At 35.0% G+C, this 25,477-nt stretch overlaps 2 protein-coding genes across 3 annotated transcripts; both read left to right on the forward strand.

The window, feature by feature from the left end:
• The first annotated feature begins 6,806 nt into the window (after positions 1–6,806).
• On the forward strand, positions 6,807–11,133 carry LOC141721207 (F-box protein CPR1-like). 2 transcript variants are annotated; one of them, XM_074524018.1, is made up of 3 exons: positions 6,807–8,945; positions 9,182–9,234; positions 10,807–11,133. In XM_074524018.1, the coding sequence occupies exons 1-2, from the start codon at positions 7,774–7,776 to the stop codon at positions 9,219–9,221; spliced, it is 1,212 nt and encodes a 403-aa protein (XP_074380119.1). In that variant the 5' UTR covers positions 6,807–7,773; the 3' UTR covers positions 9,222–9,234; positions 10,807–11,133. The 2 variants fall into 2 exon arrangements, with proteins under 2 accessions (XP_074380119.1, XP_074380118.1); XM_074524017.1 differs by having other exon boundaries at positions 6,809–8,945; positions 10,821–11,133.
• A 10,585-nt stretch (positions 11,134–21,718) lies between these two features.
• On the forward strand, positions 21,719–24,707 carry LOC141719837 (F-box protein CPR1-like; the record flags this gene model as incomplete). Its single annotated transcript, XM_074522206.1, has 3 exons — positions 21,719–22,601; positions 22,848–22,931; positions 24,432–24,707. Coding segments are annotated over 3 exons (987 nt in total), but the record flags the coding sequence as incomplete, so codon positions are not given.
• Positions 24,708–25,477: the final 770 nt, after the last annotated feature.

Here is a 25,477-nt window from a genome sequence, read left to right on the forward strand (position 1 = left end):
TCCCTACTCAAGTTCAGGATACTGTGTCAACACCTCATACTCTCCTATTAAAGCTACAGATGATGCTGAAGAGCAAACTACAACTTCTGAAATAGATATTCATAATTTGAATATACCAAATGTTCTTTATCTGGAATCTCCATCTAAAGAAGCTCAGCAATCTTCAACTCATTTTCCAATTTTAAATGCTGAGATACCATCTACACCAACCAAACCATCTCTGAAGATAAATTCTGATGTTCAGAATTTAAATGATGTTGTTCCTGAATCTCTAGTTGCTTCACACACTGTTGTGCTGTCAGAACATAATGAGTCTTTCTCAAGTTCTGAAGATAATGAATCTGTTGAGTCTCTAGTTCCCATTCTGGGAAAGGAAGAATTGGTGAAGAAATTTGTTCAACAGGAAGCACCTATTCCTTGGGAGGATACTCACAGAGGTGTGGAGTGGACCAAGAAGTGGAATGACACTGATTTCATTCCAAGTTCTAACATTTTGACAGAGCATATTGCTAAAGCTGATGAGTTGCTCACAAATGCTGATTTAAATACACAACTCAAGATCACTGCTCTATCTAATAAACATCTTCAAGGTCTACATTCTTTTACTCATGAAAAGGTTGATACACTAAAGGAACATGGTGATAAGCTAGATCTACAGATCAAGCTTGACAAGAACAGATATATCAGACCTACTCTTGAGAAAATTGAAGCCATTGAGAAGATTCAGGAGAAGCAACAGGCCCAAATTGCTGAGGTCCTGGCTAACCAAGTTTCTCAGAAAGCTCAATTGGAAGAAATCCAATCTTCAGTTGAACTTCTTCTTTCTCTCTTACTTTCTAATGATGTTGTTAGTCCCTTAACAATATAGCAAGAATTACAGAAGGGGGGTTGAATGGAAATCTTGAACCTTTTTCTCGAAATAAAAATGTTCAAATCAAATATAGATATAAATGTTTTGATTAGCACAATGCGGAATAGAAACTTAATTGAATCAAAACATAAGTAATTAAAAACAAGAGTCTTTAAAAAACTTTCTGGTGGATTTAAACAATTCCACCAGAGATATATATTATATATCGAGAGGACTCTGTGTGCAAGAATGCTCACAGCTGCTTACAAATCGAACTGCTGAGAATACAGGGAAATGCTAAGGATTTTGCTTACAAAGATTTCTCTATTTTTGTTTCTCAACACTTGTTTTTCTATTTGCTACGTTCTTGGTTTATATATTACCAAGATTATAAAGTCAAAAAGACTGAATAAATATAAAAACTATCAGTCTTAAGCTTTGCTGCTTTTCGTCCTCTATTACCCAGTTAATGGGCTTCCACAGTAGATTTGTATACATCTCGACGGCTGTGCTCAGCTTTCACTGTTCAACTGCTGTTTGAATTCTTTACATGATCATCCGTTGGATTCTATGAAAATCCGTTGGATATATGATCATCCGTTGACTTTCTGAAAATCCGTTGATGGCTTCAATGATCATCTGTCGACTACTATATTAAACATCCGTTGATAGTCATTTGATCATCCGTCGATGGCTTTGTTAATCATCCGTCGGTAGCTGTTTTGGCACTTGACTTCATTTCACTTATGCAGAATTACAAGACATCATTTATATACAATTAATCAACCTATTCTGCATATCTAGTTAAAGTCAACATGGCTTATAGGCTACTACAGAATCTATACAAAGATGTATACAGAACTGTGCTACAGACTTATTATTACATAAGCTACTCACTCGATGGATAATTAGATAACATCCGTCGGGACTATAATGAGTTATCCTTCGGGACTATAATTCTTATCCGTCGAGTGCTACATTATTTCACTAAGTAAAATCCACTTAGATGTTTTGTTTATGAAACCATTAAGTACACAACATATGCACAACAGATGCCAAAAAGGGGGAGAAGGTAATTAAGTCCAAATGCTCACCTACTGAAAATACTGAAGAAAAAGGATGATAAAGGTGATGACCAGGGAAACTCTGATAAGAGTAGAGGTCAAGGAAAAGTTCAAGGAAAATCTTCTACACAGAACAAGTCAAGTTCTGATGCTATGAATGCTAAAAGTATGAAATCAAGTTCTGATAAGCAAAGTTTGATGTCAAGTTCTGATATTCTGATTCAGTCAGGATCTAAAGACTCTCAGAAGTTTTTACAAACTCTGAAGCTAAAAGGGAAGCAGACTACTGTTTATTATAAAAATCCTAAAATCTAGACACTTGATGAGGAGATAGCTAGAAGATTATTTCTGAAACAAAATCCAGGAATGGATTTGGAAACTCTCAAGGAGGAAGAAGCTAGATTTGCAGCTGAGAAGACAAATCTTAAGTCTAAAGCTTCTGATGCAAAGAAACCTCCAAGGCCTAAGGAAAAAGGCATTGTGATCAGGGAAAAGTCAAATTCTGAGACTTCAAAGTCCAAGACTAGATCACAAACTGAGATTGATCTTAAGTCAAAAAGAAAAGAAAAGGTTAATAAACCTTTAAAGATTTAGAAAAAGATAAGTTCTTCCATTCCAGTCTATCAAACTACAATGCATGATGATGATTTGATAGAAGATGAAACTGTTCAAATTCTGAAGAGAAGAAAGATAATTAAAGAATCTAAAATAACCTCTGACACTGCTCAAGTTGTTCAGAATGAAGAACAACAAGCTACAGAAGAAAAAAAAATCTAATCAAGTTAATTTGGAAAAGATGACAATTGCTGATAAGAAGATGCTGTTATGGAAGAAAGCTACTCCAGCTGAACCAAAATCCAATCTTATGTTGAATCAACTCGAAACATTTGGATTGAGATCCAAGCAACCTAGAGATAAAGCTGGATTAGGTTCTGATGAAGAGAAGATACAAATAGGAGTAGAAGTTACTTTAAGAGATCCTTTCATGTTGAGAACAAATCAAACAAAAGCACCTTGACAAAGTGTTGTCTGCTCAAATTGTGATAGATGCTCATGATAAGGATAATTTAAAGGAGAAATTGATTTTATTTCTCTATGATGGATTAACTTACAGACTAGCTGATACTGATGTGCTAAAGAAGTCTGTCAGAGAACTTCAACATATTCACTATCTTCTGGAAGTAAAATTTGATGTTACAAGAAAATGGTCAGAATACATTTTAAAGGCTATAAGAGATCTATTTAGAATCTCTGGTACAAAGACTTCTCAGTATATACCAATGATTACTGAAGGTGATGGAAGAGAAATTCCTATGCTGAAGAACTCTGCTAAGGTGGAAGTTATCTGAAAGGAAAATGCTTATATTATAATAAAAACTCTTCACATCCTAGAGTTATCGTACTTGGTGATGGACTTGAAAGAACATCAATTCAAGCTCTCAGAACAGCCATTTATCAAATTGGTGATAGTAAAGATGAAGAACTGATGCAGGTCAAAGCACAGTTAGTTGAAGTTCTGAGAAAAGCTGAAGACAAACTGGTAAGAGATTTTGTTAAGAATTATTATGGATTCAGATTGATCCAGTGAAGTTGGTAAAGCTACAAGGACTGTAAGTTGTAGTTAATAGTCTTATTAAACTCTCATTGCATTTGAACTTAAATGTTTTTGACATCATTAAATCTATTAACTTGTATATTTTTGCACAATTTACAAGTTGGGGGAGATTGTTAGATATATTTGAGATGTCATGTCTAATATGTTTCATGTTTAGTTTTCAGATCTTAACAAACAGGAAATATCAGTACTTACTGGAATCAGTACTTACTAGAAGTCGGAGCTTAAGGATATCAGAACTTAGATTATCAGAAGATAAATATCAGAAGATGGATATCAGAACATAAGTACGGGAGGACTAACAGTTAAGGAAGGAAGCTGATTTACAAGAAAGAAGATCAAGACTAATACAAAAGAATATATGCATGGAAAGAGTTTGAAGATAAGAAGACTTGTATAAGATATCTGATTGATATATTTTAGGAGACATAATTATATTCCATATCAATTAGAAGTTATATTGTAACTGTGTACTATATAAACACAGACATAGGTTTACACTCCATGTGTTATCATTATCGAGAAGATCATACATTGTAACCTAGCAGCTCTCGTGATATTTGTTCATCACTGAGAGAGAACAGTTCTATTGTAACAGAGTTTATTATATTGAATATATATATTTACTGTTACTTGTGTTCGAAATCGATTTGATTGTATTTTACACTGTATTCAACCCCCTTCTACAGTGTTGTGTGACCTAACAGTTTATATATCATCAAGTTACATTATAAAAAGACAAACTAATAAGACAAATATGTCTTAGTCTAATTACATGCTTCTTCATTTCTCAATCCAGCATCTTTGAATATCTTTAAATTATCATGGAAATGGAAATGCTTCTTTGTTCTCTAAAACCAGTAAATAGGCTGCCACATTCCGTTTGCATCTAATCAACCCATGTGATTGTCAAGTCACTATCAACTGCAATTTGAATTAGAATATCCATTGAAACTTCACTGGATCATCCGTTGAAATTGTGTTGGATCATTCGCCGAAACTTTATTAGATCATCTGTTGAATGTGACTTGGATCATCCGTTGAAAACTTGTAGAATCATCCGTTAAAATTCTTCCATAGCAGTTAACTCTATTTCACTTATGCAGAATTACAAGGCATCTAATATATACAATTATCCAACCTATTTTGCATATAAATCTAGTAGTCAACATGACTTTGAATATCCTACAACCTCTAGATTCTCCAAGGTATTGTAGTATGCAGGAATGTGTTACAAAACTTATCAAAACATAAGCTACACTCTCAACGGATGTTAGAGTGATCATCCGCCGAGAGCTAAAAAAACACTCAATTAAATATGCTAAGGTATTTTGGTGAACTTATCATCAAGCCTATGCCATATTCCTAACAAGAGGTGAGTCTAGGGTTAGACTTGTGTTGGGAGACTTGGTGGACAAGTCTCCAACTTCGATGGTGATTAGGAGTCCTATAAGGGAAGGAACTCCAGAACCTTCTGTGTAGGACTTTGAGTCCATTTTGGACACATGTATCTGCTCTTCCGGTCGTATTAGGCCTAGTCCGTGAACAGTTATGTTCATGGACCTTGACGACCTCTGCTGGTGGCCATGTCTACATGGGTCGTCTTGAGTATGCTACAAGTTTGGACCAGACACGTCTGTACTGGAATTCAGAAAAGAAGCCCAATTGTAATTAATTTGACATTTAATGTGTCTTTAGGATGTATTTTATATCCATATCAATACCCAAGTGACAAATACGTATCCGATGGGGTTAATAGGCTAAAACATCAATGAACTCATCATCAACTTCCAAGTAGGTCATTGAACCAAAAAATCTTGCTAACGGATCACTGAATTACATTTAATTTGCAATTTAGTCATTAAATATTAAAAAAATTGCATAAACGTTAAATCATCTTTCATTTCAACGGAAATTGTTAGTTTATTTATTTATTTTTTCAAATAAATCAATTAATGGTTTTCATTTCTTTTTTTAAATAAATCAGTTAATATTTTTTTTTAAAAAATCGTTATGTTAGTTTATTTTCTAGATATATCAATTAGTGTTCTTTGCTAAATAAGTGTTTTTTGCTAAATAAATACATTGAATTTTTTCTTAAATCAATTAGTTTTTTAAATAAATCAATTATTTTTCTTTATTAAGTACTTATTTTTTTAAAAAATTACTTATAAATTTATGAAGCTTTTTAAATTATCGTTTTTATGAAATTTATAAATTATAGAATTTAAATTTTTTGATTAAACATCCGTTCATTCCGTTATCGTACGTTAACGAAATTTAGCTAAATGCAAGTTTTTATCAGTTTAATGAGTTAATTGCAAGTTTTTCGATTTTTTTTATCATAGGGAACCCCCAGCCGCTACCCTTAGGGTGCATACTGGGTAAACCCCATGGGCTCACGTAATAGCCTGCAAATCACGTGAACCAAGGTAAACCGCATTTAAGTGGCAGACTTTGTCTCAGGAAGCATAATCATAAATTCTCCTCATGTGAGATTCGAACTTGTGACCAAGAGGATAGTTATCCCCTCTTTAATCAAGTCCTTGCGGGCAGTTTTTCGAGTTCAGTTACCTAAATGCAAGTTTTTATCAATTTAATGAGTTGACTGCAAGTTTTTTGAATTCAGTTACCCAACTGCAAGTTCAATTATGTTTTAGCCTATTAACCCGTTATATATGATACTCATAAATGCGTATATGTACTTAACTAAAGAATGTGTAACACGAATAACCAATTCATGAATGCGAATTTAAATGGATAAAATTTGCTGTACCAACTTATAATGGGTATTTTTCTGAAAAATTATCAAAAATACTATTTTTTTAAGTTTATTTACAATTTTATCATATTTATAAAAAATTTCGAAAATACGGTTTTGCAACAAAAAGTAATTACAACTTATCTGAAAAGTATTAAATTTTTTTTTGATTTCATTTGAACTTGTATCGGGTTGTATTTGAGATTGCATCTAGTTGTAGCAGATTGCAAAATCGTATTTTTACAAAAAAAATTAAAAAACGTAATTTTGAAATAACCTCTTTTTCCAAAGTAAAATGGGTATTTTAAATTTCATAAACTCCATCTCCCACCAAAAAATGGGTCCTTCACCCCCCTTTTGGGAATTTGACAAATATACCAAATTTTGGATATTTATTTGCAACTCTACTATCTTACTTAAAATCTTGCAAATTTACTGTCTTTTTAAACATACAAGTAATTAAATTACAAAAATATCATCTTCATCTTCCCATTCCTTTTTTTAACTTTTCTTCCCTCTCTCTTACTCTCCTCTCGCTACCTCTCTCTCCTTCCCATATCCACACACAAATCATATATGTCTTCATCTTCTAACAAAGCAGCCGAATCCACACACTCGAAGATGACCAAATAAAAACAACAATTTTTTATTCTTGGACTAATGTAATAGTCTCAGGTGCGATTTTGTGGCCGAACTCAACAAGATGAGAGATACCTATAGTGACAATTTCTTTGTCGAGCTCTTAGGCAAAACAGTTGATCAGCTCTGGAGTGAGTACAAGGCCAAGTATCAAGCTTCTATATCTTTGATACTTAATAGTGGTTACATTGAATAACTGTAAGGGAATGTAAGATTTACACACGAACATTCCATCCTCGGTAAATATATAAGCTGGAATAAATTGTTCTATTGTGAAAATAATTTACCATTGTTTGTATTTTTCTACTGATTAATGAAATTGAAACCCTAGGTGGAGAGAAAGAGGGGAGATCGGAGATTGTGAAGTTGAAAAAGAGTTTAGTTGCGAATACGCAGCGAATTAGGTCTAATATGATGAATGTGGATGGTCTAATTCGAAAAAGAGTTTAGTTACAAACCATATATGATTTGTTGATTTTGGGGGTTGTTTTTAGTTGATTTTATGGTTACTTTTGTGGTATTAGTATTGACCCCGCAGAGACACTTATTTTTCGCCATTTGCAACCCACTGGACAACTTATTTTGCAACTAAATATATTTTTTAACATATTTTTTTAAATTTGCATTTTTGATTGCATATATGGTTACTAGCAATTGCAGATATGATTGCAAATGCAACCTCCGTATTTTTGGAAATATTTTTTGAAATATAATAATTTTACAATTTATTTTAAAATAACAGTATTTTTACAAAAAAATTGTAAAATTTGGGTATATACGAGAAAAACCCTTTTTTTTTGCTATTACCCTCCAGACCCTGGCTCACATCCCCAGAAGACACAAAATGTCAGACATTTCGAAGCTACCGCCGGAGCTAATCGACGGCGGGATCTTCTCACGATTACCGGTGAAGTCTCTACTCCGTTTCAGGTGTGTGTCCAAACACTATTGTTCCCTAATTGATTCCCCAAAATTTATAAAATCTCAACTGCTAAAATACAATTTAAACCCTAAAAGTATAATAACTTGGAATACTCTTGAAATAAGCTCTGTAGAATTAGACTCACTTGATAATCCCATTTTACTACACCATCCTTTCGAAATTTACCATAAGCCCAATCCCTCAGATACTCCGTTTGCAGAGCGTGCCAATCTTTTGGGTTCGTGTAACGGGTTGATTTGTTTGTTGAGAGCTGATTTAGTTAATGACCCGTCTTGCGCTAAAATTGTTTTCTGGAATCCATCAACTCGAAAATATTATAAACTACCCAGTTGCGAGATTGACCTTGCTGTGCATCTTAGTAATATAATTGAATATGAGGTTTATGGTTTTGGATATGATGATGTGAATGATGATTATAAGCTGCTTCGTATAACTCAGTTTTATAATGAGGTTAGAAATAAGGTTAGGATTTATAGTTTGAAATCTGATTCGTGGCGGAGACTTGATTATTGTCCTTTTCGTTTTGCTACTGCTGACCTCGCGGCTGGTCCCCGTGGGGTTTTTATTGAAGGTTCCTTGCATTATTTAGTGAATAAGAAATTAAGTTGCGGGATTGCGAGAATTTATGCGTTTCATGTTGGGACTGAGGAGTATCATGTGGTTCCGCATCCTCCATTTTCTGACATGAGTTTTTTGGGGACTATGGATAAGTTAGGAGGGAAACTTTGTCTGATATGCAGTTATGACAAGAGTCATATGGATGTTTGGGTTATGGATAATTACGGTGTCAAGGAATCATGGACTAAGTTGTTTTCTGTTGCACAATATGTTGATGCTAGAAATTTTGAGTGTCCGACACCAATTACGTTCTCAAAGGATGGAAAACAAGTGCTTTTGCAACAAATCATTGGTGGGAACCTTCTTTGGTATGACCTTCGACTCAAAAAAGTCAAATTCACATGTCTTCCTGATGTTTTAATGTTTTGCAAGGCTTTTGTGTTTGAGGAATCTCTGGTCAAGCTTCCTCATGCTGCTAATGTATATTCAAAACAAGGATGGAGGAAAAACAAGAGGTACAGCTTCTCTTTGCTCTGTACTACTATTTACATCTAAATTTGACTTTTTATTAAAGCTTTGCAATAGGCGTGAACACTAGTTTATGTTGTGCAAAGTGCACTGCCTTGTGACAGTGAGTTCTAGCCTTGATGGTAAACACTATATACCTGTATAGAGTTTTATAGCAATAGCTCTGCTTCGTATACAATTTAATATAACTTGATAGTTGACATATGGTATTGTTTTTCCTCAGAGACGATTTTCTATCAAAGGGATTCAAACTGGTGCTTTAATGGAACTTGAAGGGTAAGTTCTACAATATCTTCCGTAGCAATACATTAATTACGTAGAAATGAAATTTTCACTCATTAAGTAAATTAGTTAATTCCTGAAATGTAAGTTACACAGGAGCTAATTATATATATAATCTTCAAATTCTGTACTCAATAGTTATCCCTTGTCAAACATTATCGTGCCTATACAACCTGAAACTATTTTTTTGGCTAGTACCTGAACTAATTCGAGTATTCCTAAACTGGTTCCTGTACGTCTAGGAAACTAATTGGTAAGATCCGTGATAATAATTTGATAATGTCATATCTTAAACACTTACAACTATACAGATTCAAATGAATTACCCAAATTTAAACTATAAAGATATAAAGATCGGTTATAGGTACTCCCAGGTCACAAGACCCTTCACATGAACACGAAGAATATGAATTGTGGTAATTGTAAAGTCAGTTTGCATATGAATTTGATGATTATGGCTTGTTTACTTTTATTGAACTTGTATTTTAACGTGATAAGAATGATTGCATAAGTAGGGAAAGTATTGAGTTTTTAATATTGTTATCAGAAGGGAGCCTGGATGTGCCTCTGAGAAACCAATAATTTGTTTTTGTTTACTTGCGGCACTGAGATTATCACAATGTTTCTGTTTTGGCTTGCGTTTAGCAGTTTGCTGCTTAACTGGGTGCTCTAAAATCTTCAGAAATTTGGATTTTTTGTTGTATTGATTGAGGTGATTCGGATTGATGAGGCTTTATGAGTATCCACTTGTTGCTCTATTTTTACATAACAGAGTGCATATACTACTAGATATGTTTATACAAATGACTTGTGATGAGGAATGGAAGTAAAAGTAGAAGGGAGGTTTTATATAATTCATTATATACTTAATATGTAGTTAGCATTCATAGATTATTTATATATCAAGAATAGGCTGGTAGGCCTAGTTATTTAGATTACCCCAATTTGATATGCGCCTTGGTCTATCAGAGATTTATTTCCCTTGGTTTGAGAGACGCGATTTAGTCGCTCCTGTGTTTAGAAACCAATTGAGGTAGATATTATTATGCGTGTTCGATTATCCAGTATTACTATATTCGATTCATGTTCCTGTCCTGCATCAATGTGTTAGTACTATTCATTTGTGGAAAGTGTTGTGAAACCTCAGTAAAGTAGCATAGTTTTAGCTTTATTATGTTTGACATATGACTTGAAATGTTTTTGGTTTTAGTTAATTCTTAATACATACCGTAGTTTGTGCTTTTAAAATGATGACGATATATAGGAAATGGATGGAAGGAAAGGGAAGTTCTAGGAAGAAGTTGATAAATTATCAAATGACTTTGTTTATATTCTTCTTGTAATTTTTTTTATGCCTAACTATTGAAGTGTATATATTCATTACTCATTAAGTAATGTTAAAGTGATGAGCCAAGTAAATAGTCAGGTTAGGTAACATCCTTGAGGTGATTACATTCTAGTATTAAGAATTTTAACTCGGATCATGACATTTTATCGTAGTATTTACTGCCAAATTTAACTGCATAATTACCCCGGTGCCTATACGAAACTGATTGTTTGTGAAAGGTCCTTCTGTGCAGGATCATTGGTGCAGTGGCAGCTGTGTTGGATAGCTTTGCGGTTGCACTATGAGGAAGTTGGAGCTCAAATTGAAGGGACATAACAGATTATCTGAACTCTTTGCTGAAAGAATTCCTTTTATGTTTGTTTTTATAATGACTTGTTATTCCAGATCCTTTATGTACTTTTTGTTTCTGTTATGACATGTGATTCAAAATATTAAATTTGCAGTAATGGTCTGTGTATGCTAAACCATTTTATGTGACAATATGTGTAATGTGATCGAGGGAAGTTGCTGAATGTGACAATTCCACATAACCGAAATGATGCTTATGTCGTCGTCGCATACCATGTGTGTGTATATATTTTATGATTACAAATGAATTCTGAGCTCGTACATACATACTCCTGTACGAGCCAAAACATATTCAATTTTTATAAATATTATACCAAAATTTAACAATTTTTAACATTTAGGGTTCAACAATCCAAAGGGTTTTAGAAATATTTAAAAAAATTAATAAATATTACCACAAATGTAAATTTTAAATTAAATAATTTTAAATTTAAAAGTGTAACTTAATTTTAATAATCTTTAACATTTAAGGGTTCACCTATCCCCTTTTGTTTTAGAAACAATTTAAATATTTTTTTTAGTATTTTAGAAATTAATAATTTTTTATTTGAGGTTAAAAATAATTTTTATTAAAAAATTATATATGTAAAACATGACATAAAGTGGTGTTTTGGGGGGCAAAACGCTAAATGATGTACCGTTAGAAACCAAAACATAACTTTAAGTAACGTTTTGCCACCTTTTAAAAATAAAAAAATCAATGTAAAACGTCACACGAAGTGACGTTTTAGGTTTTGGAAAAAAAAACTAAAACGTTACATGATTGTCCATTATGAGGTGACAAATAGGGCCTTAATTTTCAAAAATAACAATTTGGACCATTATATACACCAAAATGATAAATAAGGCCACCACCCGTTTACTCTTCAGTGAAGTATAAGCTAATTTTAGAAAGCAAAGTTAACAAAACAAAGCGCTCTTGCAAAACCCTTCGGGCAAGCTAAGCTACAGCAATGTCGGACCTTCCACGTCTTCCACCAGAGCTCATCGACGGCGAGATATTCTCACGTTTTCTGGTAAAATCTCTTCTCCGTTTCAGGTGTGTTTCGAAACATCACTATGCCCTAATTGATTCCCCTCATTTCATCAAAACCCAGTTCCTTAAATGTAGTGAATCAAATCAAAATGTTAGTATTTGGGATACTGAAAACATGTACTCTGCTAATATCAACACTCTCGATAAACCCATTTTTCTAAATCACCCCTTAATAGAATGCAATACACCCAATTTACCAAACAATAATGAAAATGATGATGATGATAGTCAACCTGCAAAATGGAGCAAACCAGGAGGCTAGAGGAAAGTCAATGTGGCACAAGGCAGTACTGAAAAGGTGGACTCTGGCTCAGTTACTTTTACCTCTCAGCAACTTGAACAACTTTTAAAGTTAATGCCTGGTACGAGCTTACTGCAATCTGCAAAAGCGGGAGAGACTGATGATGAACTAGATAATTGTTTTTCTGGTATGGTTACCTGTTGTTTGGTGAATGCTAATCCAACTGATTGGATTTTGGACTCCGGGGCTACTGACCACATGACAAACTCTCTAAAAAACCTTACAAATGTGAGAGTAGCACCTCCCAACTATACAATTCACCTGCTAACAGGGGCTGCTGCAACAATTTTACACATTAGTGATTTCACCTTGAAGGGTCTCACCTTAAAAGATGTGTTGTTTGTGCCAAGGTTCCAACATAATCTACTATCCATTCAAAAACTAGCCAAAGACAATATTGTTCAGTGCAGTTTCATCCAACAACATGTGTCATCTCAGACTCAAGGACTTCAGAAACCAAAGCTATTGTTTATGCTCAAGGAAGCCTATACTATCTAGATCATGCGAGTCCTACAGAGATTCAGTGTCATACTGCTGGCTCCTCAAGCAACTTGTCTCGCACCTCTTCATCAGACTTGTATACTCTATGGCATCACCGAATAGGTCATGCACCTGGCTCTAAACTTAAATACATTCCAGAGCTCAAGCCATTTGTTGCTGACTCCAAGAGCATCTGCATCACTTGTCCTATGACCAAGTTCACCAAGAAGCCTTTTCCTGTAAGAACCCCTCGTGCCACCTCTTATTTTCAATTGATTCACATAGATACCTGAGGCCCGTACAAGGTCTGCACTAGAGATAAGTATCACTATTTTCTCACAATTATTGATGATTATTCCCGTATGACCTGGATTTACCTGTTACAACACAAAAATGATGCCCTGGATAGTCTGAGAATATTTTGTAAATATGTTACTAAAAAATTTCATAAATTCATAGAAGTTGTTCGATCAGATAATGCTCTTGAGCTGTGTGATACAAATAGCAAGTCCTTTTTTGCTGATTCTGGAATGATTCACCAAACCTCATGTCCCTATACACCGCAGCAGAATGCTCGTGTCGAGAGGAAGCACAGAAGCATTCTTGAAATTGCTCGTGCTCTGCGTTTTCAATCAGGATTAGATCTTAAGTATTGGGGTGATTGTGTGTTGACTGCATCACATCTTCTCAACAGAATTCCTAGTTCTATAATTGACAATAAAACCCCCTATGAAGTGCTGTTCGAACTCCAACCCACCTAAGATCATATTAAGGTCTTTGGGTGACTTGCATTCGCCACAAATAATGATCATACAGCTGATAAATTCAAACCCAAGGGTATTCCCTGTGTGTTTCTCCCCCTTCACAGAAAGGTGTCAGGCTCCTGAATCTCACAACTAATGAAATATTTGTGTCTCGAAATGTGATCTTTATAGAGCATATAATGCCCTTAAACCCAAACACTGATAAACCTTATATGTAGCCTCCCCCAACTAAACTGGCCTTTGTTCCTACCAATCCTCACTATGATGATAACTTTCAAACACATGTTCACACATCTGATTCCGATACTGAAAATCTGCAGACCAATGATCAAGATCCTCCAAATGATGCCTCTAATATTATTCCTACCAGGAGGTCTACAAGGCAGACTCAAAAACCTCAATTGGATGCAAGACTATGTCTCCTCTGCAAGACTATGTCTCCTCTGTGAATCAAGTTACCACTCAGCTTGTCTCACCTCAATTCCATTATTTTCTGTCAACACTTGTCTCTAATCCTGATCCAGTATCTTTTAAACAAGCTGTGTCTCACCAACACTGGGTCGACGCCATGAACTGTGAGCTGGATGTCTTAGAGAAAAATAGCACCTGGGATGTCGTGCCTCTTCCATCAGGAAAAAGAGCCATTGGGTGCAAGTGGCTATACAAAACCAAGTACTTGCCAGACGGAACTATCGATAAATATAAATCGAGACTGGTCATTTTAGGCTACAGACAAATTCATGGATTGGATTATGGGGAAACATTTGCCCCTGTGGCGAAAATGACCACTATTAGAGCTCTTCCAGCTGTTACTGCAATCAAGAACTGAGTTGCTGTACAAATGGATGTTAGTAACGCGTTCTTACATGGAGAATTGGATGAAACAGTTTATATGCACATGCCTAAGGGGTATACTGGTGTTGGGAGCAGGATAGCTATTGATTCCGTTCCAATCAAATTGACTGCGGGTACACTGGTTTACAAGCTAAAAAAATCCCTCTACGGGTTGAAGCAGGCACCGCGAAATTGGTTCAGTAAGCTCTCAATAACTCTTCTTTCTATGAAATTCATTCAATCTAAAGCAGATTACAGTTTATTTATTCTTGCTCAAGATCACTCCATTACGCTGATTTTGATCTATATTGATGACTTACTGATATGTGGAAACTGTAATCACTCAATTGAGTCACTCAAAACCATGTTCTCGCAAGTGTTCAACATGAAGGACTTGGGGGATGTCACTTACTTTCTGGGGTTGGAGATCAGCAGATCAGAATCAGGCTCTCTCAAAGAAAGTATACAACAAACTTTCTTACTGAGTACAAATTACTCGACACCACACCCCTTGAACTTCCTCTGGACTTGCACCTCAAACTCACTCCTGAAAAGGGCACACCTCTGTAGAACCCACAAGTATATCAAAGACTGTTAGGACACCTAATCTACTTCACCTCTACTAGACCTGATATCATCTTCCCCGTTCATGTTCTAGCTCAATACATGCAGTCACCCACTTCTGTCCATATGCAAGCTGCCAGCGTGTTTTAAGATATCTTGCAAGCAATCCTAATCAAGACATTTTGCTTGCCTTCTTCTGCTGCCCAAGTCACTGCCTATTGTGACAGTGATTGGGCCAGCTGTGCTGCTTCACGAAAATCAACCTCTGGCTTCTGTATCTTACTTGGAGATTCACCAATTTCCTGGAAATCTAAAAAACAAACCATTGTGGCTCGATCAACTGCAGAGGCGGAGTACCGTGCTATGGCTTTTACTGCGTATGAGATCACCTGGTTGTCTACTCTTCTCAAAGATCTTGGACTGCACAATCTTCCACTCACCATTCTCAAATGTGACAATCAAGCAGCCCTTTCCATTGCTGCAAACCCTGTACTTCACGAATGTACAAAGCACATCGAAGTGGATTGTCACTTCGTGCGTGACAAGATCAAGTCAGGTTCCATTGTGACGCAGTATGTCCCCTCTCATGCTCAGCTAGTAGATATTCTGACCAAGCCTTTGTCTGCTAAACAACACAATTACTTACTCAACAAGCTTTGCACTTCTATTCCCACTGTCGTGCAACTTGAGGGGGAGTGATGATACACCTTCAAGGAGCAGCCACCTAGTCCATCTCTAATATTTTCCCTTGCATAATAAAGTAGAAAGGTGTCACATTTTATGTTAGCATTTTCTGCACCTGTTGGTGATCTTGTAGGGCCCTGCCTTTTCAACCTTACTCTCCTGCTCTCACTGAGGACCACTTACAACTCATAGTTTGTGCTTCAAGTCTAGGGATAGTGTGGTAATTTCAGTGTGATAGTTTGTTAGAGTTATGCACTGTCTCTGTACTGATATTAGGGACCTTAGCTCCTGATTTTATTCCTAAGCATTTTGTAGTTATCTTTTCCAAATTTATAAAGTTCTTGGGTGCTATTACTCTACCTTTTTCATGCTTGTTTAAACATAAAAGGTAACATGGTATCAGAGTTTAGGCTGACGGGAGAACTAAGGTTCGATTCTCAGCCACCCCAACATTCTCACAATTTAATGTAAACACTAAACACAATTAATGCCCCAAAGATGGTGCCGGTGTTCCACTCTTCGACCCATAAATGCGCTTTCGAGTGAGGGGAGTGTTAAATATATGATCTAATTTGGGTCTTCCTCTATAATACCTTAAGGTTTTAGATTAGTCGGTTACTCAACTGATGATGACGGTCATGCGACTGTTGTTTTGGGTTATTGTAATGGTTTAATCTGTTTATTAAATCACCCTAGTATTGTTCTCTGGAATCCATCCACCCGAAAACACGATGACCTACCTTTTTCCGAGGTTGACTTTCCTGTTAATCCTTTTTATCAGATACAATTTGTGTGTTATGGATTCGGGTATGATCGTGCTAATGATGATTATAAGTTGTTACGCATTACTCAGTACTTGAGTGAGGCTAAAAATAAAGTTAGGATTTATAATCTTAAATCTAGTTCCTGGAGGATACTTGATGCTTGTCCTTTCCGTTTCGTTACTCGTGAGGGCTCACCTTCGATCAATGGTGTTTTCCTGAATGATTCCGTGCATTGGTTAGTGAGTGAAAAATCTGGTTTTGGGATTGCTTATATCTTTGCGTTTCATCTCGGAACGGAGAAATATCATGGTGTTCCGCACCCTCGATTTTCCGACAAGAATGTTTTTGTTAATTTGAATAAACTAGGAGGCAAACTTTGTCTACATTGCATTTATGAGACGAGTCACATTGATATTTGGGCAATGAATACCTATGGTAAAAAGAAATCATGAACCAAGTTATTTTCTGTTGAACTATATGTTGATTTTAGAATTATTCAGTTTCCTACTCCTTTTACGTATTCAAAAGATGGCAACCAAGTGCTTTGTCAAGTAACATATGCGGGGAAGATTTTCTGGTATGACCTTCAACTCAGAATTTTTAAGGATGCATGTATTCCTGATATTCCTTCGATTTGCATGGCATTTTTATCTGTGAAGATCTTGGTCAAGATTCCTCAACCTCATGCTTCTAATATAGGTTTGTTAAAACACACAAGGGAGCGCAAGAAGAGGTAAAACTTCTAAGGTTACTGCTATTTACATCTAGAATTCATTATTTAGTCTTTATATGTGCTCTGTAGTTGGCATGTAACACTAGCATTTGTTTGAAGTGCATTTCCTAGTGATAGACTGGATTGGATTCTACAAAACACTACTATACAATATCTTTGCTTCATGTACAATTTTATTTTACATGACTGTTTACACGTAGTATTGTTTTCTACAGAGAGGATTTTCTTCTGCTGTCCAAGGGATTCAGACTGGTGCTTTAGTTAACTAATAATAGATTAGTATGCAATTGCGGGAACTTGATGTGTAAGTTTTACAACACATTTCTGCAGTAATTCATCTTTTATGTTAAAGTTCAACTTATAACTGTTGGAAGTAAATTACTAAATTCATATAATGTAATTCTGGCATGTGCTTACTTTCCTTTTTATTCTATCTTGAGTATCGTACACCTCTGTAATTTCTTCTTGCCAAATCATAACTGCATCTAAACATTTACAACCTTGAACCATGTTATTTGCCAAGACCTAAACTAACATTTCCAGAAATATATTATAGATCACAACTTTAAAATATATATGTATTGCACATCATATGTATATTTGAGCATTATACACATTGGCGGAAGTTACTCATATCATATGATACATTTTGTTGAATTGATGGATATGAATGTTGTTAAGTTGTGAAGTTGGCTTGTTTATGAACTTCGCCATGGTAGTTAGTTTTGTGTTCAGCGTACTAGGACAACTGGCAGATTAGTTTTGTGTTCAGCATACTATGAGAGCTAGCAGGTTAATAGAAAACTGAGCGCTCTCAGTATAGTTAAAATTTTGGATTAATTTTGGATTATTTACTGCACTGGTTGGGGTGAAACGACTGAGACGGTGCATGAGGGATGCGGCTCTATGGGAACCCCTCTGTTGAGTATTTTCTAAAAGATAGATGTGTATTAGCTACTACTTATGTTTCTCAATATCAATCCTGTTTGTTATTTTTGGAGCAATTTTTCTAGCCGGCAGAATGGTGCTCTGTGTCTGTGGTCTTTGATTTAGTTGTTGTACGGGTGCATATCGTCCTCGAAATTTCCATATCCTTCCGCTTTTCTCACTGACAACAATAGGTTCTCTAACTGTATCCTCTTTTGTGTTCACAAAGAATTTGAAGTACTCCAGTTCTCTAATGTGCATATGTTTTGCATCTGGGCCAAAGATAATATACCTACATCTTAAACTTTGCCTCCTAGAACTATGTTATTGCCAAAGGCCTAATCTAATAAAATTAGGAAACTATCATGAACTTTTTTTTTGATAGTGGATCATGACACTTTAGTAAAGTCATACTACTAAAACTAAAAACAGTATAATTTGAATTTATTCATTACCCTACAAATTTAAAGAATGAGGATATACAGATAGATTATAGGTAATTACAAGACTGTTTTGTAAACTTTGGGGAGTACGAATTTGCTAAAGTGTAAAGTTGATTCCAGTATGAACTTGGACACAACTTTATCATACTTGACTCTGAAATTAGGTAACACATAATTTTTTTGAAAATTTGTTAAGAAATCATGAACAGGGACAGGTCTATGAGAGACCATTTATTTATGTTGTTTACTTCCAGTGCATCAGCACAATAATTATCGCAGTATTTCTGTTGTGGATTTGTGTGCCACTTAGGTGCATCATGCATGCTCAGGCAATTGGCACATTGCTTGAAAATTGAATGGTCTATTTGTTTGCCAAAAAAGAAAAGAAAAGAAAAAGAATGAACTAGTTTATGCATGAGTTTTTGGTACCCCTTGGATATAATGTGTAGTAGCTCCTAGATTTGTTAATGAAATCGACTTCAGAGTCATGTTACGATTATCATTTGTGGAGAGATTTGTGAAACTGCGAAGAACCATAATTCATCTTAATGACATTGTAAAATGAGTTTAAAATGATTTTAGTTATATAATCATGTATGTATGTGTGTGTGTATTTTAAACTGGTTATATAATTATTTGTTCGTAGACATATATTTTGAACAGGTTACATAATTATATTAGTGTATATTTTAATGATGCATGCTGGTAAAAAACTAGCTAATGGAAATTGATGGTAGAAAGTTTGTAGAATAAGTTGACTCTAAAATAGACCAGCCTCCTGGTTAGGTTTCTCTATGCATGTTTAATGCAGGAACAATTGACCCAACACCCAAGTGATTGATACTCATCTGAAAATGTAAAAGGGATGACACAAGCATATAGTTCGGTTATATACCAGAGGCACTTACATTATAGTCTAGTATTAAATATATTTACATGTCATTTCATTGTAATAAATTTACTTTCAGGTTTGAGCACATAGTTACCCCGGTGTCTATAATTAAGTATCATATATAGCAACTATTTATATGGATAACTAAGTGGTCTGAAAATATCTCTCTGCAGGATCGATGGCAAATTTGGAAACTGTTCTGGTAGCTTGTTGGTTGCATACAGATGAAGTTTAGCAGAAAAGAAGGAACACTAGAGACTAGAGAGCATCTTATCCGTCTTTCATTTAATTATGACTATATGACTCCAGATAAATCCTGTTTCATGCCAATGATATTGCATTTTATTTAAATTAGATATGAAGTTTGGGTATTTTGTACGGATATATGTATTGCAGTTAGAGCCGGCCAAATGTGCGGGTTCGAACCGCTCATTCGGGACCGGCTCGTAAGAAAACCGGAAAAAATTCGGCACTAAACGGGCCGGTTCAAACCCGCCCAACTCGTTAAATTACATGAACCGATTACGAATTGTAAATTTAAAACCCGGAACCGCACAAGCCCGCTCGAGCCCGCACGGACCGAAACCGCACGAGCTGCGCGTTGAGCACAGCCCGCACAGCCCGCACGAGCCCGCGGTTATGCTGCACGCACCTGCCTTATTTCCATCAATGATCACCTTCAGCTATGCCTTATTCACTCACTCTAATTTTAATTCTTCATCTAACTCTAACTCTCAGTCTCTCTCAATTTCTAATGCTCTCTCTCTCCCTCTAACTCTCATTCTCTCTCCGTCTCCCTCAATTTCAGTCTCCGCTACCGACCACCGTTCCTATTTCTGTTTCTTTTTCCGAGTTTCAACCAGATTTTTATTATTTTCCCTAACCATTTTATTTTCTTAAAAATAAAACCTTCTCAAAATTTATATTCTCCCTGCTTAATTATTATAATTAATTAGAATTATTAGAAACCTAAAATTAAACCGTCCTCTTTTAACCAATAACTTAAAATAATAAAATTAATCGATTAAAATTAAATTTATTTAATATAATTATTAATGTTGACTTGTTAAATTAAAATTGAAAAAAATATCAAAACAAAAATATACAGTGCATAACTGATTTGGAGTGATGTTATGGCTACGTAGACCAATCCCGCCCAAAAAATTAAATTGAACTCCAACCCGCGAAGCCCGCACGGCTCAGCCTGCACGGCTCGCGAATCTTGTGCCGGTTACGAGTCTGTGTCTGTCAGTTCGAATCCGGCCCGGCCCGATTCGTTCAACTTGCGTATCGGTTCAGTATTCGTTGTTCGCGTGCTCAACCCGTAATTAACCCGACCCGGACCGCCCGGACCGCACTAGTGGCCACCTCTAATTACAGTTCTTTAGTTTTACAACTGGCAAGTTTGGTAATGCACCCACATGAAGTTTACAGCAAGGATGGGGTTCCAAGTCTTTCTTTTTCGACCTGAGTGCTGATATATTGTATCGTAGTTCTACAAACAATGCTCATTTCTATAACTTCTGTAGTTGATTAAAGTGTTTACATTCTTTTAATCAGATACTGCATTATTTATTTATAACCCACTCCATTCATCTGAACGTTTATTTTCTAAAAATATATTAGGATTGACTGTTCTGTCTAATAAAAAGTTTGCTAAAAGTTAACTGGCATAACAAAAATAGGCTTAAAATTACTGGAAGAAAAACAATTACAACTTTTAATTACAAGTAGTTATTAATTCCATCATCAACTCTCCTTAGATTATGTATTTTTGAATTTTACGGTAAGAATACACATATAAAATTTTTATAATAACATCTTCTCTCGTAATGCAACAACAACTTTTAACACTTTGAGGCTTAAATCATGTAAATTCAATTGTTAAGATGAAAATTGAAATATTTTACTTCTTAAATATTAAAAAATATTGTTTTAGTTTTGGTCCTTTTGGGCTTAATATAATCTCATATATTCAGATATCAACTTAATTTTTGATTTAACCGACAAAAAATTACTTTATTACTAGATTTTTTAGAAACCGAAGTGAACAAAACAAACTGCTCTTGCAAAACCCTAAACAAAACACAACAATGTCAAACACACGGCAGCTTTCACCGAAGCTACTCGACGGCGAAATCTTCTCACGTTTGCCGGTAAAATCTCTACTCCGCTTCAGGTGCGTGTCCAAACACTATTGTGCCCTAATTGATTCCCCAAAATTCATTAAATCTCAGCTAATAAAATGTAGTAAATCAAATCAAAATATTATTATCTGGGATACTCTTAACATATACTCTACTAAATTGAACACTCCTGATGAATCTATTTTGCTAAATCATCCCTTTAAACAATAACTTTCACGCAATCCGTTCGATACTCCAACTGAAGATAGGAACATTGTTTTCGGTTCTTGCAACGGTTTGATTTGTTTGTTGAAACACCCGAGTATAGTTTTCTGGAATCCATCCACCCGAAAACACTATGACCTACCCGTTACGGAGTATGAACTTGCGGTTAAGCCTTGTAATCAGGTACAATATGTCTGCTATGGTTTTGGGTATGATGATGTTAATGATGATTATAAGCTGTTACACATTTCTCAGTTTTATAATGAGGTTAGAAATAAGGTTAAGATTTATAGTCTTAAATCTGATTCGTGGCGGAGGCTTGATGATTGTCGTTTACGTTTTGCTGCTCATGAGCGTGCACCTTCCTGCCATGGTGTTTTTGTTGATTGTTCCGTGCATTGGTTAGTGAGTGATAAAGATGGTTTAGGGATTGTTTATATTTTTGGGTTTCATCTTGGAACTGAGAAATTTCATGGGGTCCCGCACCCTCGGTTTCCTGATAAGAATTGTTTGGTCAATGTGGGTAAACTAGGAGGGAAACTTTGTTTGCATTGCATATATGACATGTCTCACATTGATATTTGGGCGATGAATACCTACGGTGTAAAGGAATCATGGACCAAGCAATTTTCTGTTGCAATAATCGTTGATATAAGTAGATTTGAGTTTCCTACACCTGTTACATATTCAAAAGATGGCAAACAAGTGCTTTGGCAAGTACTCCTTGGTGGGAAGCTCTTTTGCTACGACCTTCAACAAAGAACTTTTGAGGATGCATGTATTCGTAATATTCCTGAGATTTGCATGGCATTTCTATCCGTTGAATCCCTGGTCAAGCTTCCTCATGCTGCTAATACAGGTCTAATAAAAAACAAAAGAAACAGCAGGAGAGGTAAAACTTTTCTGTTTACTACTTTACATCTTGAATTGACCTTTTATTTTTTGTGAGTTCTGCAATTTGCATGTAACACTATCATTTGTTTTTAAAGTGCATGGCCTAGTGATAGTGACTTTTCATCTTAATGGTGTACAATGTACATGGGACACCTGCAGAGAGCTGGTATTAATATATTATATATCTGCTTCCTAAACAATGTAGTGTGACTTGATTGTTTACACATGGTATTGTTTTCCACAGGGATGATTTGCTGGCAAAGGAATTCAAACTGGTGCTTTAGTCAACTGAATAAGAAGTTAGTATGCAATTGTGGGAACTTGATGGGTAAGTTTAACACAGTAATTCATCTAATATGTAAAACTTCAAGTTTTGACTGTTGAAGTAAAGACAAGTAGTGAGTTCTTGGAATGTAAGTCTGGTATGAGCTTATTTTCCTTTTTATTTCATCTTGAGTATCATACACCTTTGTAATTACTACTTGCGAAAGATAATATAATTGTGTCTGAAAATTTACAACCTAGAACTATGCTATTTGCTAAGACCTAAACAAAAACTATTAGGAACATGTAATGGATTGTGATACTCTATTAAATATCATACCGCTAGAACTTACAACTATGGAATATAAATGTATTACACGTCATGTGGTAGACTTGAAAGATATACACATTGGTTTAGCTACTCCTCTGACACATTTTGTTGAATAGTTGGATATGAATTTGGGGAAGTTGTAAAGTTAGTTTGTGTGTGAACTTGGCCAAGATGATTAGTCTTGTGTTCAGCATACTTGGACAGCTAGCTAAATGATAGAAAATTGAGTACCTAGCAATGTCCAAATTTTGGCTAATTTACTGTTTCGTTGGGTGAAACGACGTATGAGGCTCTATGAGAAGTGAGAACCCTCTGTTGACTTATTTCTACAAGATATAATATGTGGTCGCTACTAGATATGTTTATGAATATCACACATGTTACTGTATGGTAATTTTTGAAAGAGTTGTTTAACCTTAAAAAAGGACAGAAGATCGTCGTAATTATGTTTGATGTATAACTTAACAATGATTTTGGTCTTAAACAATTAGCATTATTTTACATAAAGTATGCTAATTTTAGAAAAGCTATAAATTAAGACTTTAAATAGAGGGCTAAACGTCCGTGAGGAATTTGATCATTTTTGTCGAATTATAGGCTATTTTAACCATTATAATTTACTTTCTCTTGGTCGCAGAAGATCTGCTGCTTCTGCTACCCAGCTCTATGCTCTTCTGCCACAAAACCCCAATTTCATCTTTAGCGATACTTAAGTAATTTCATACCACCGAAACTTACAACTATCATGTTAGGCTTAATTTGCCATTTAGCGCAGTTGGCAACTTGCTTGAAAATTGAGTGCTCTATATTTTTGTCAATAAAGAATGGTATTTACCAACACATCCATTGTATTTACGAGTTATAAAAAAGTAAAAAACATAGGAATGTGATGGCATGAAGTTCGGGAAGATGTTGATAAATATCTTCCTAAACAGGCCTGTCTCTTGGTGAGGTTTCTTCATGTATGTTTACTGCAGTTATTATTGGCCCAACTACGCAAGTGATCGATACTTGTCAGTAATGTACAGATAATGAAGCAAGCAAATAGTTAGCTACTTAGCTTTTATACTAGAGGCACTTGCGCTCTAGTCTAGTATTTTATTTCTTGTATGGCATCTCATTGTTATAATTTACTGCCAAATTTGGGTTCATAGTTACCCTGTTGCGTATACCCAAGTCTCATATAGCAACTATTATATGTATAACCATGTGTTTTTAAATATCCCTCTGCAGGTTTGATGGCAAATTTGTAACTGTTTTGCAAGCTTTTGGGTTGCATCCAAAGGAAGTCTAGCAGAAAAGAAGGGACATTAGACAGCATCTGGACTGTTCCAAGCCTTTCATTTTATTAACTTCATGGCTCAAAATATTTTCTGTACGGTTTTCGTTCATTGGCTGCTTAACTAACTATTACCAGCGACGATATGGGTATCACTGATTAATTGAAGATGTGTTGTTTATACTATTTAACTTCAAATTAAGTGAGAGAATTGGGGGTTTGGCATGAAATCTAATCATAGTCAATTTTGTAAGACTTGGTATAAAGACTTGACTTTTGTAGCTGGCCCAGGCCACGAGGCCAGTGTTTATCCACTCGATGAAGTTGAAGTTATAATGAATTATTCGAGAATGAAATTGGAATTCATCCCACTCAGGGTCGTTTGATTCGTTGGGTGGTATCGGGTTGGAATCAGGAATCGGGTTAAGCTGATATGGGTTTGAAACTTGATACTTGATATCACCTGTTTGGTTCAAAATAGGATAAGAATATATCTCTTTGATAAATTAATTGGAATCAACAATCAAAAGACATTATTTTATTATTAAAATCTAAAATTATACACGATCACTTGACAATAAAATATAATTTTTTTGAAAAATACCTAAGGCTAAAGATATTTTTACAAATATACTATATTTTTTTTTAAAAATTGTAAAAATACTTTTTTATTTAAAAAAAAAATGCTATTTTCCAAATTTTTTACGAAAATACTGTTTAATGCAACTTGATTCAATTAGATGCAATTTTCAACGAATTTATGTCACTCCATGTAACCTCAAATGCAACAAAAAAAAACTTGATTCAACTAATTGTATGTCTGCTTGATTTTGGTTGATTCTATATTTTTGCCAAAAAAATTAGAGGATAGTAAAATTGCAAAAAGAAATAAATAAAAAAAGCTAATATTTTTGATAATTTTTCTTATTAAAATATGAGTTTATAAATATTTTTACGTAGTATTTAAGAAAATTAAATATACATTCACATTTTTTATTCA

The sequence above is a fragment of the Apium graveolens genome, chromosome 4 (genome assembly GCF_009905375.1).
Source record: "Apium graveolens cultivar Ventura chromosome 4, ASM990537v1, whole genome shotgun sequence".
NCBI lineage: Eukaryota > Viridiplantae > Streptophyta > Magnoliopsida > Apiales > Apiaceae > Apium > Apium graveolens.

What these genes read in the sequence shown, in the direction of transcription:
- LOC141721207 (XM_074524018.1), top strand. Translation starts at nt 7,774, where the DNA reads ATGTCAGACATTTCGAAGCTACCGCCGGAGCTAATCGACGGCGGGATC. An exon ending in GGATGGAGGAAAAACAAGAG is followed by an intron (nt 8,946 to 9,181) that starts GTACAGCTTCTC and finishes GTTTTTCCTCAG; the next exon opens with AGACGATTTTCTATCAAAGG.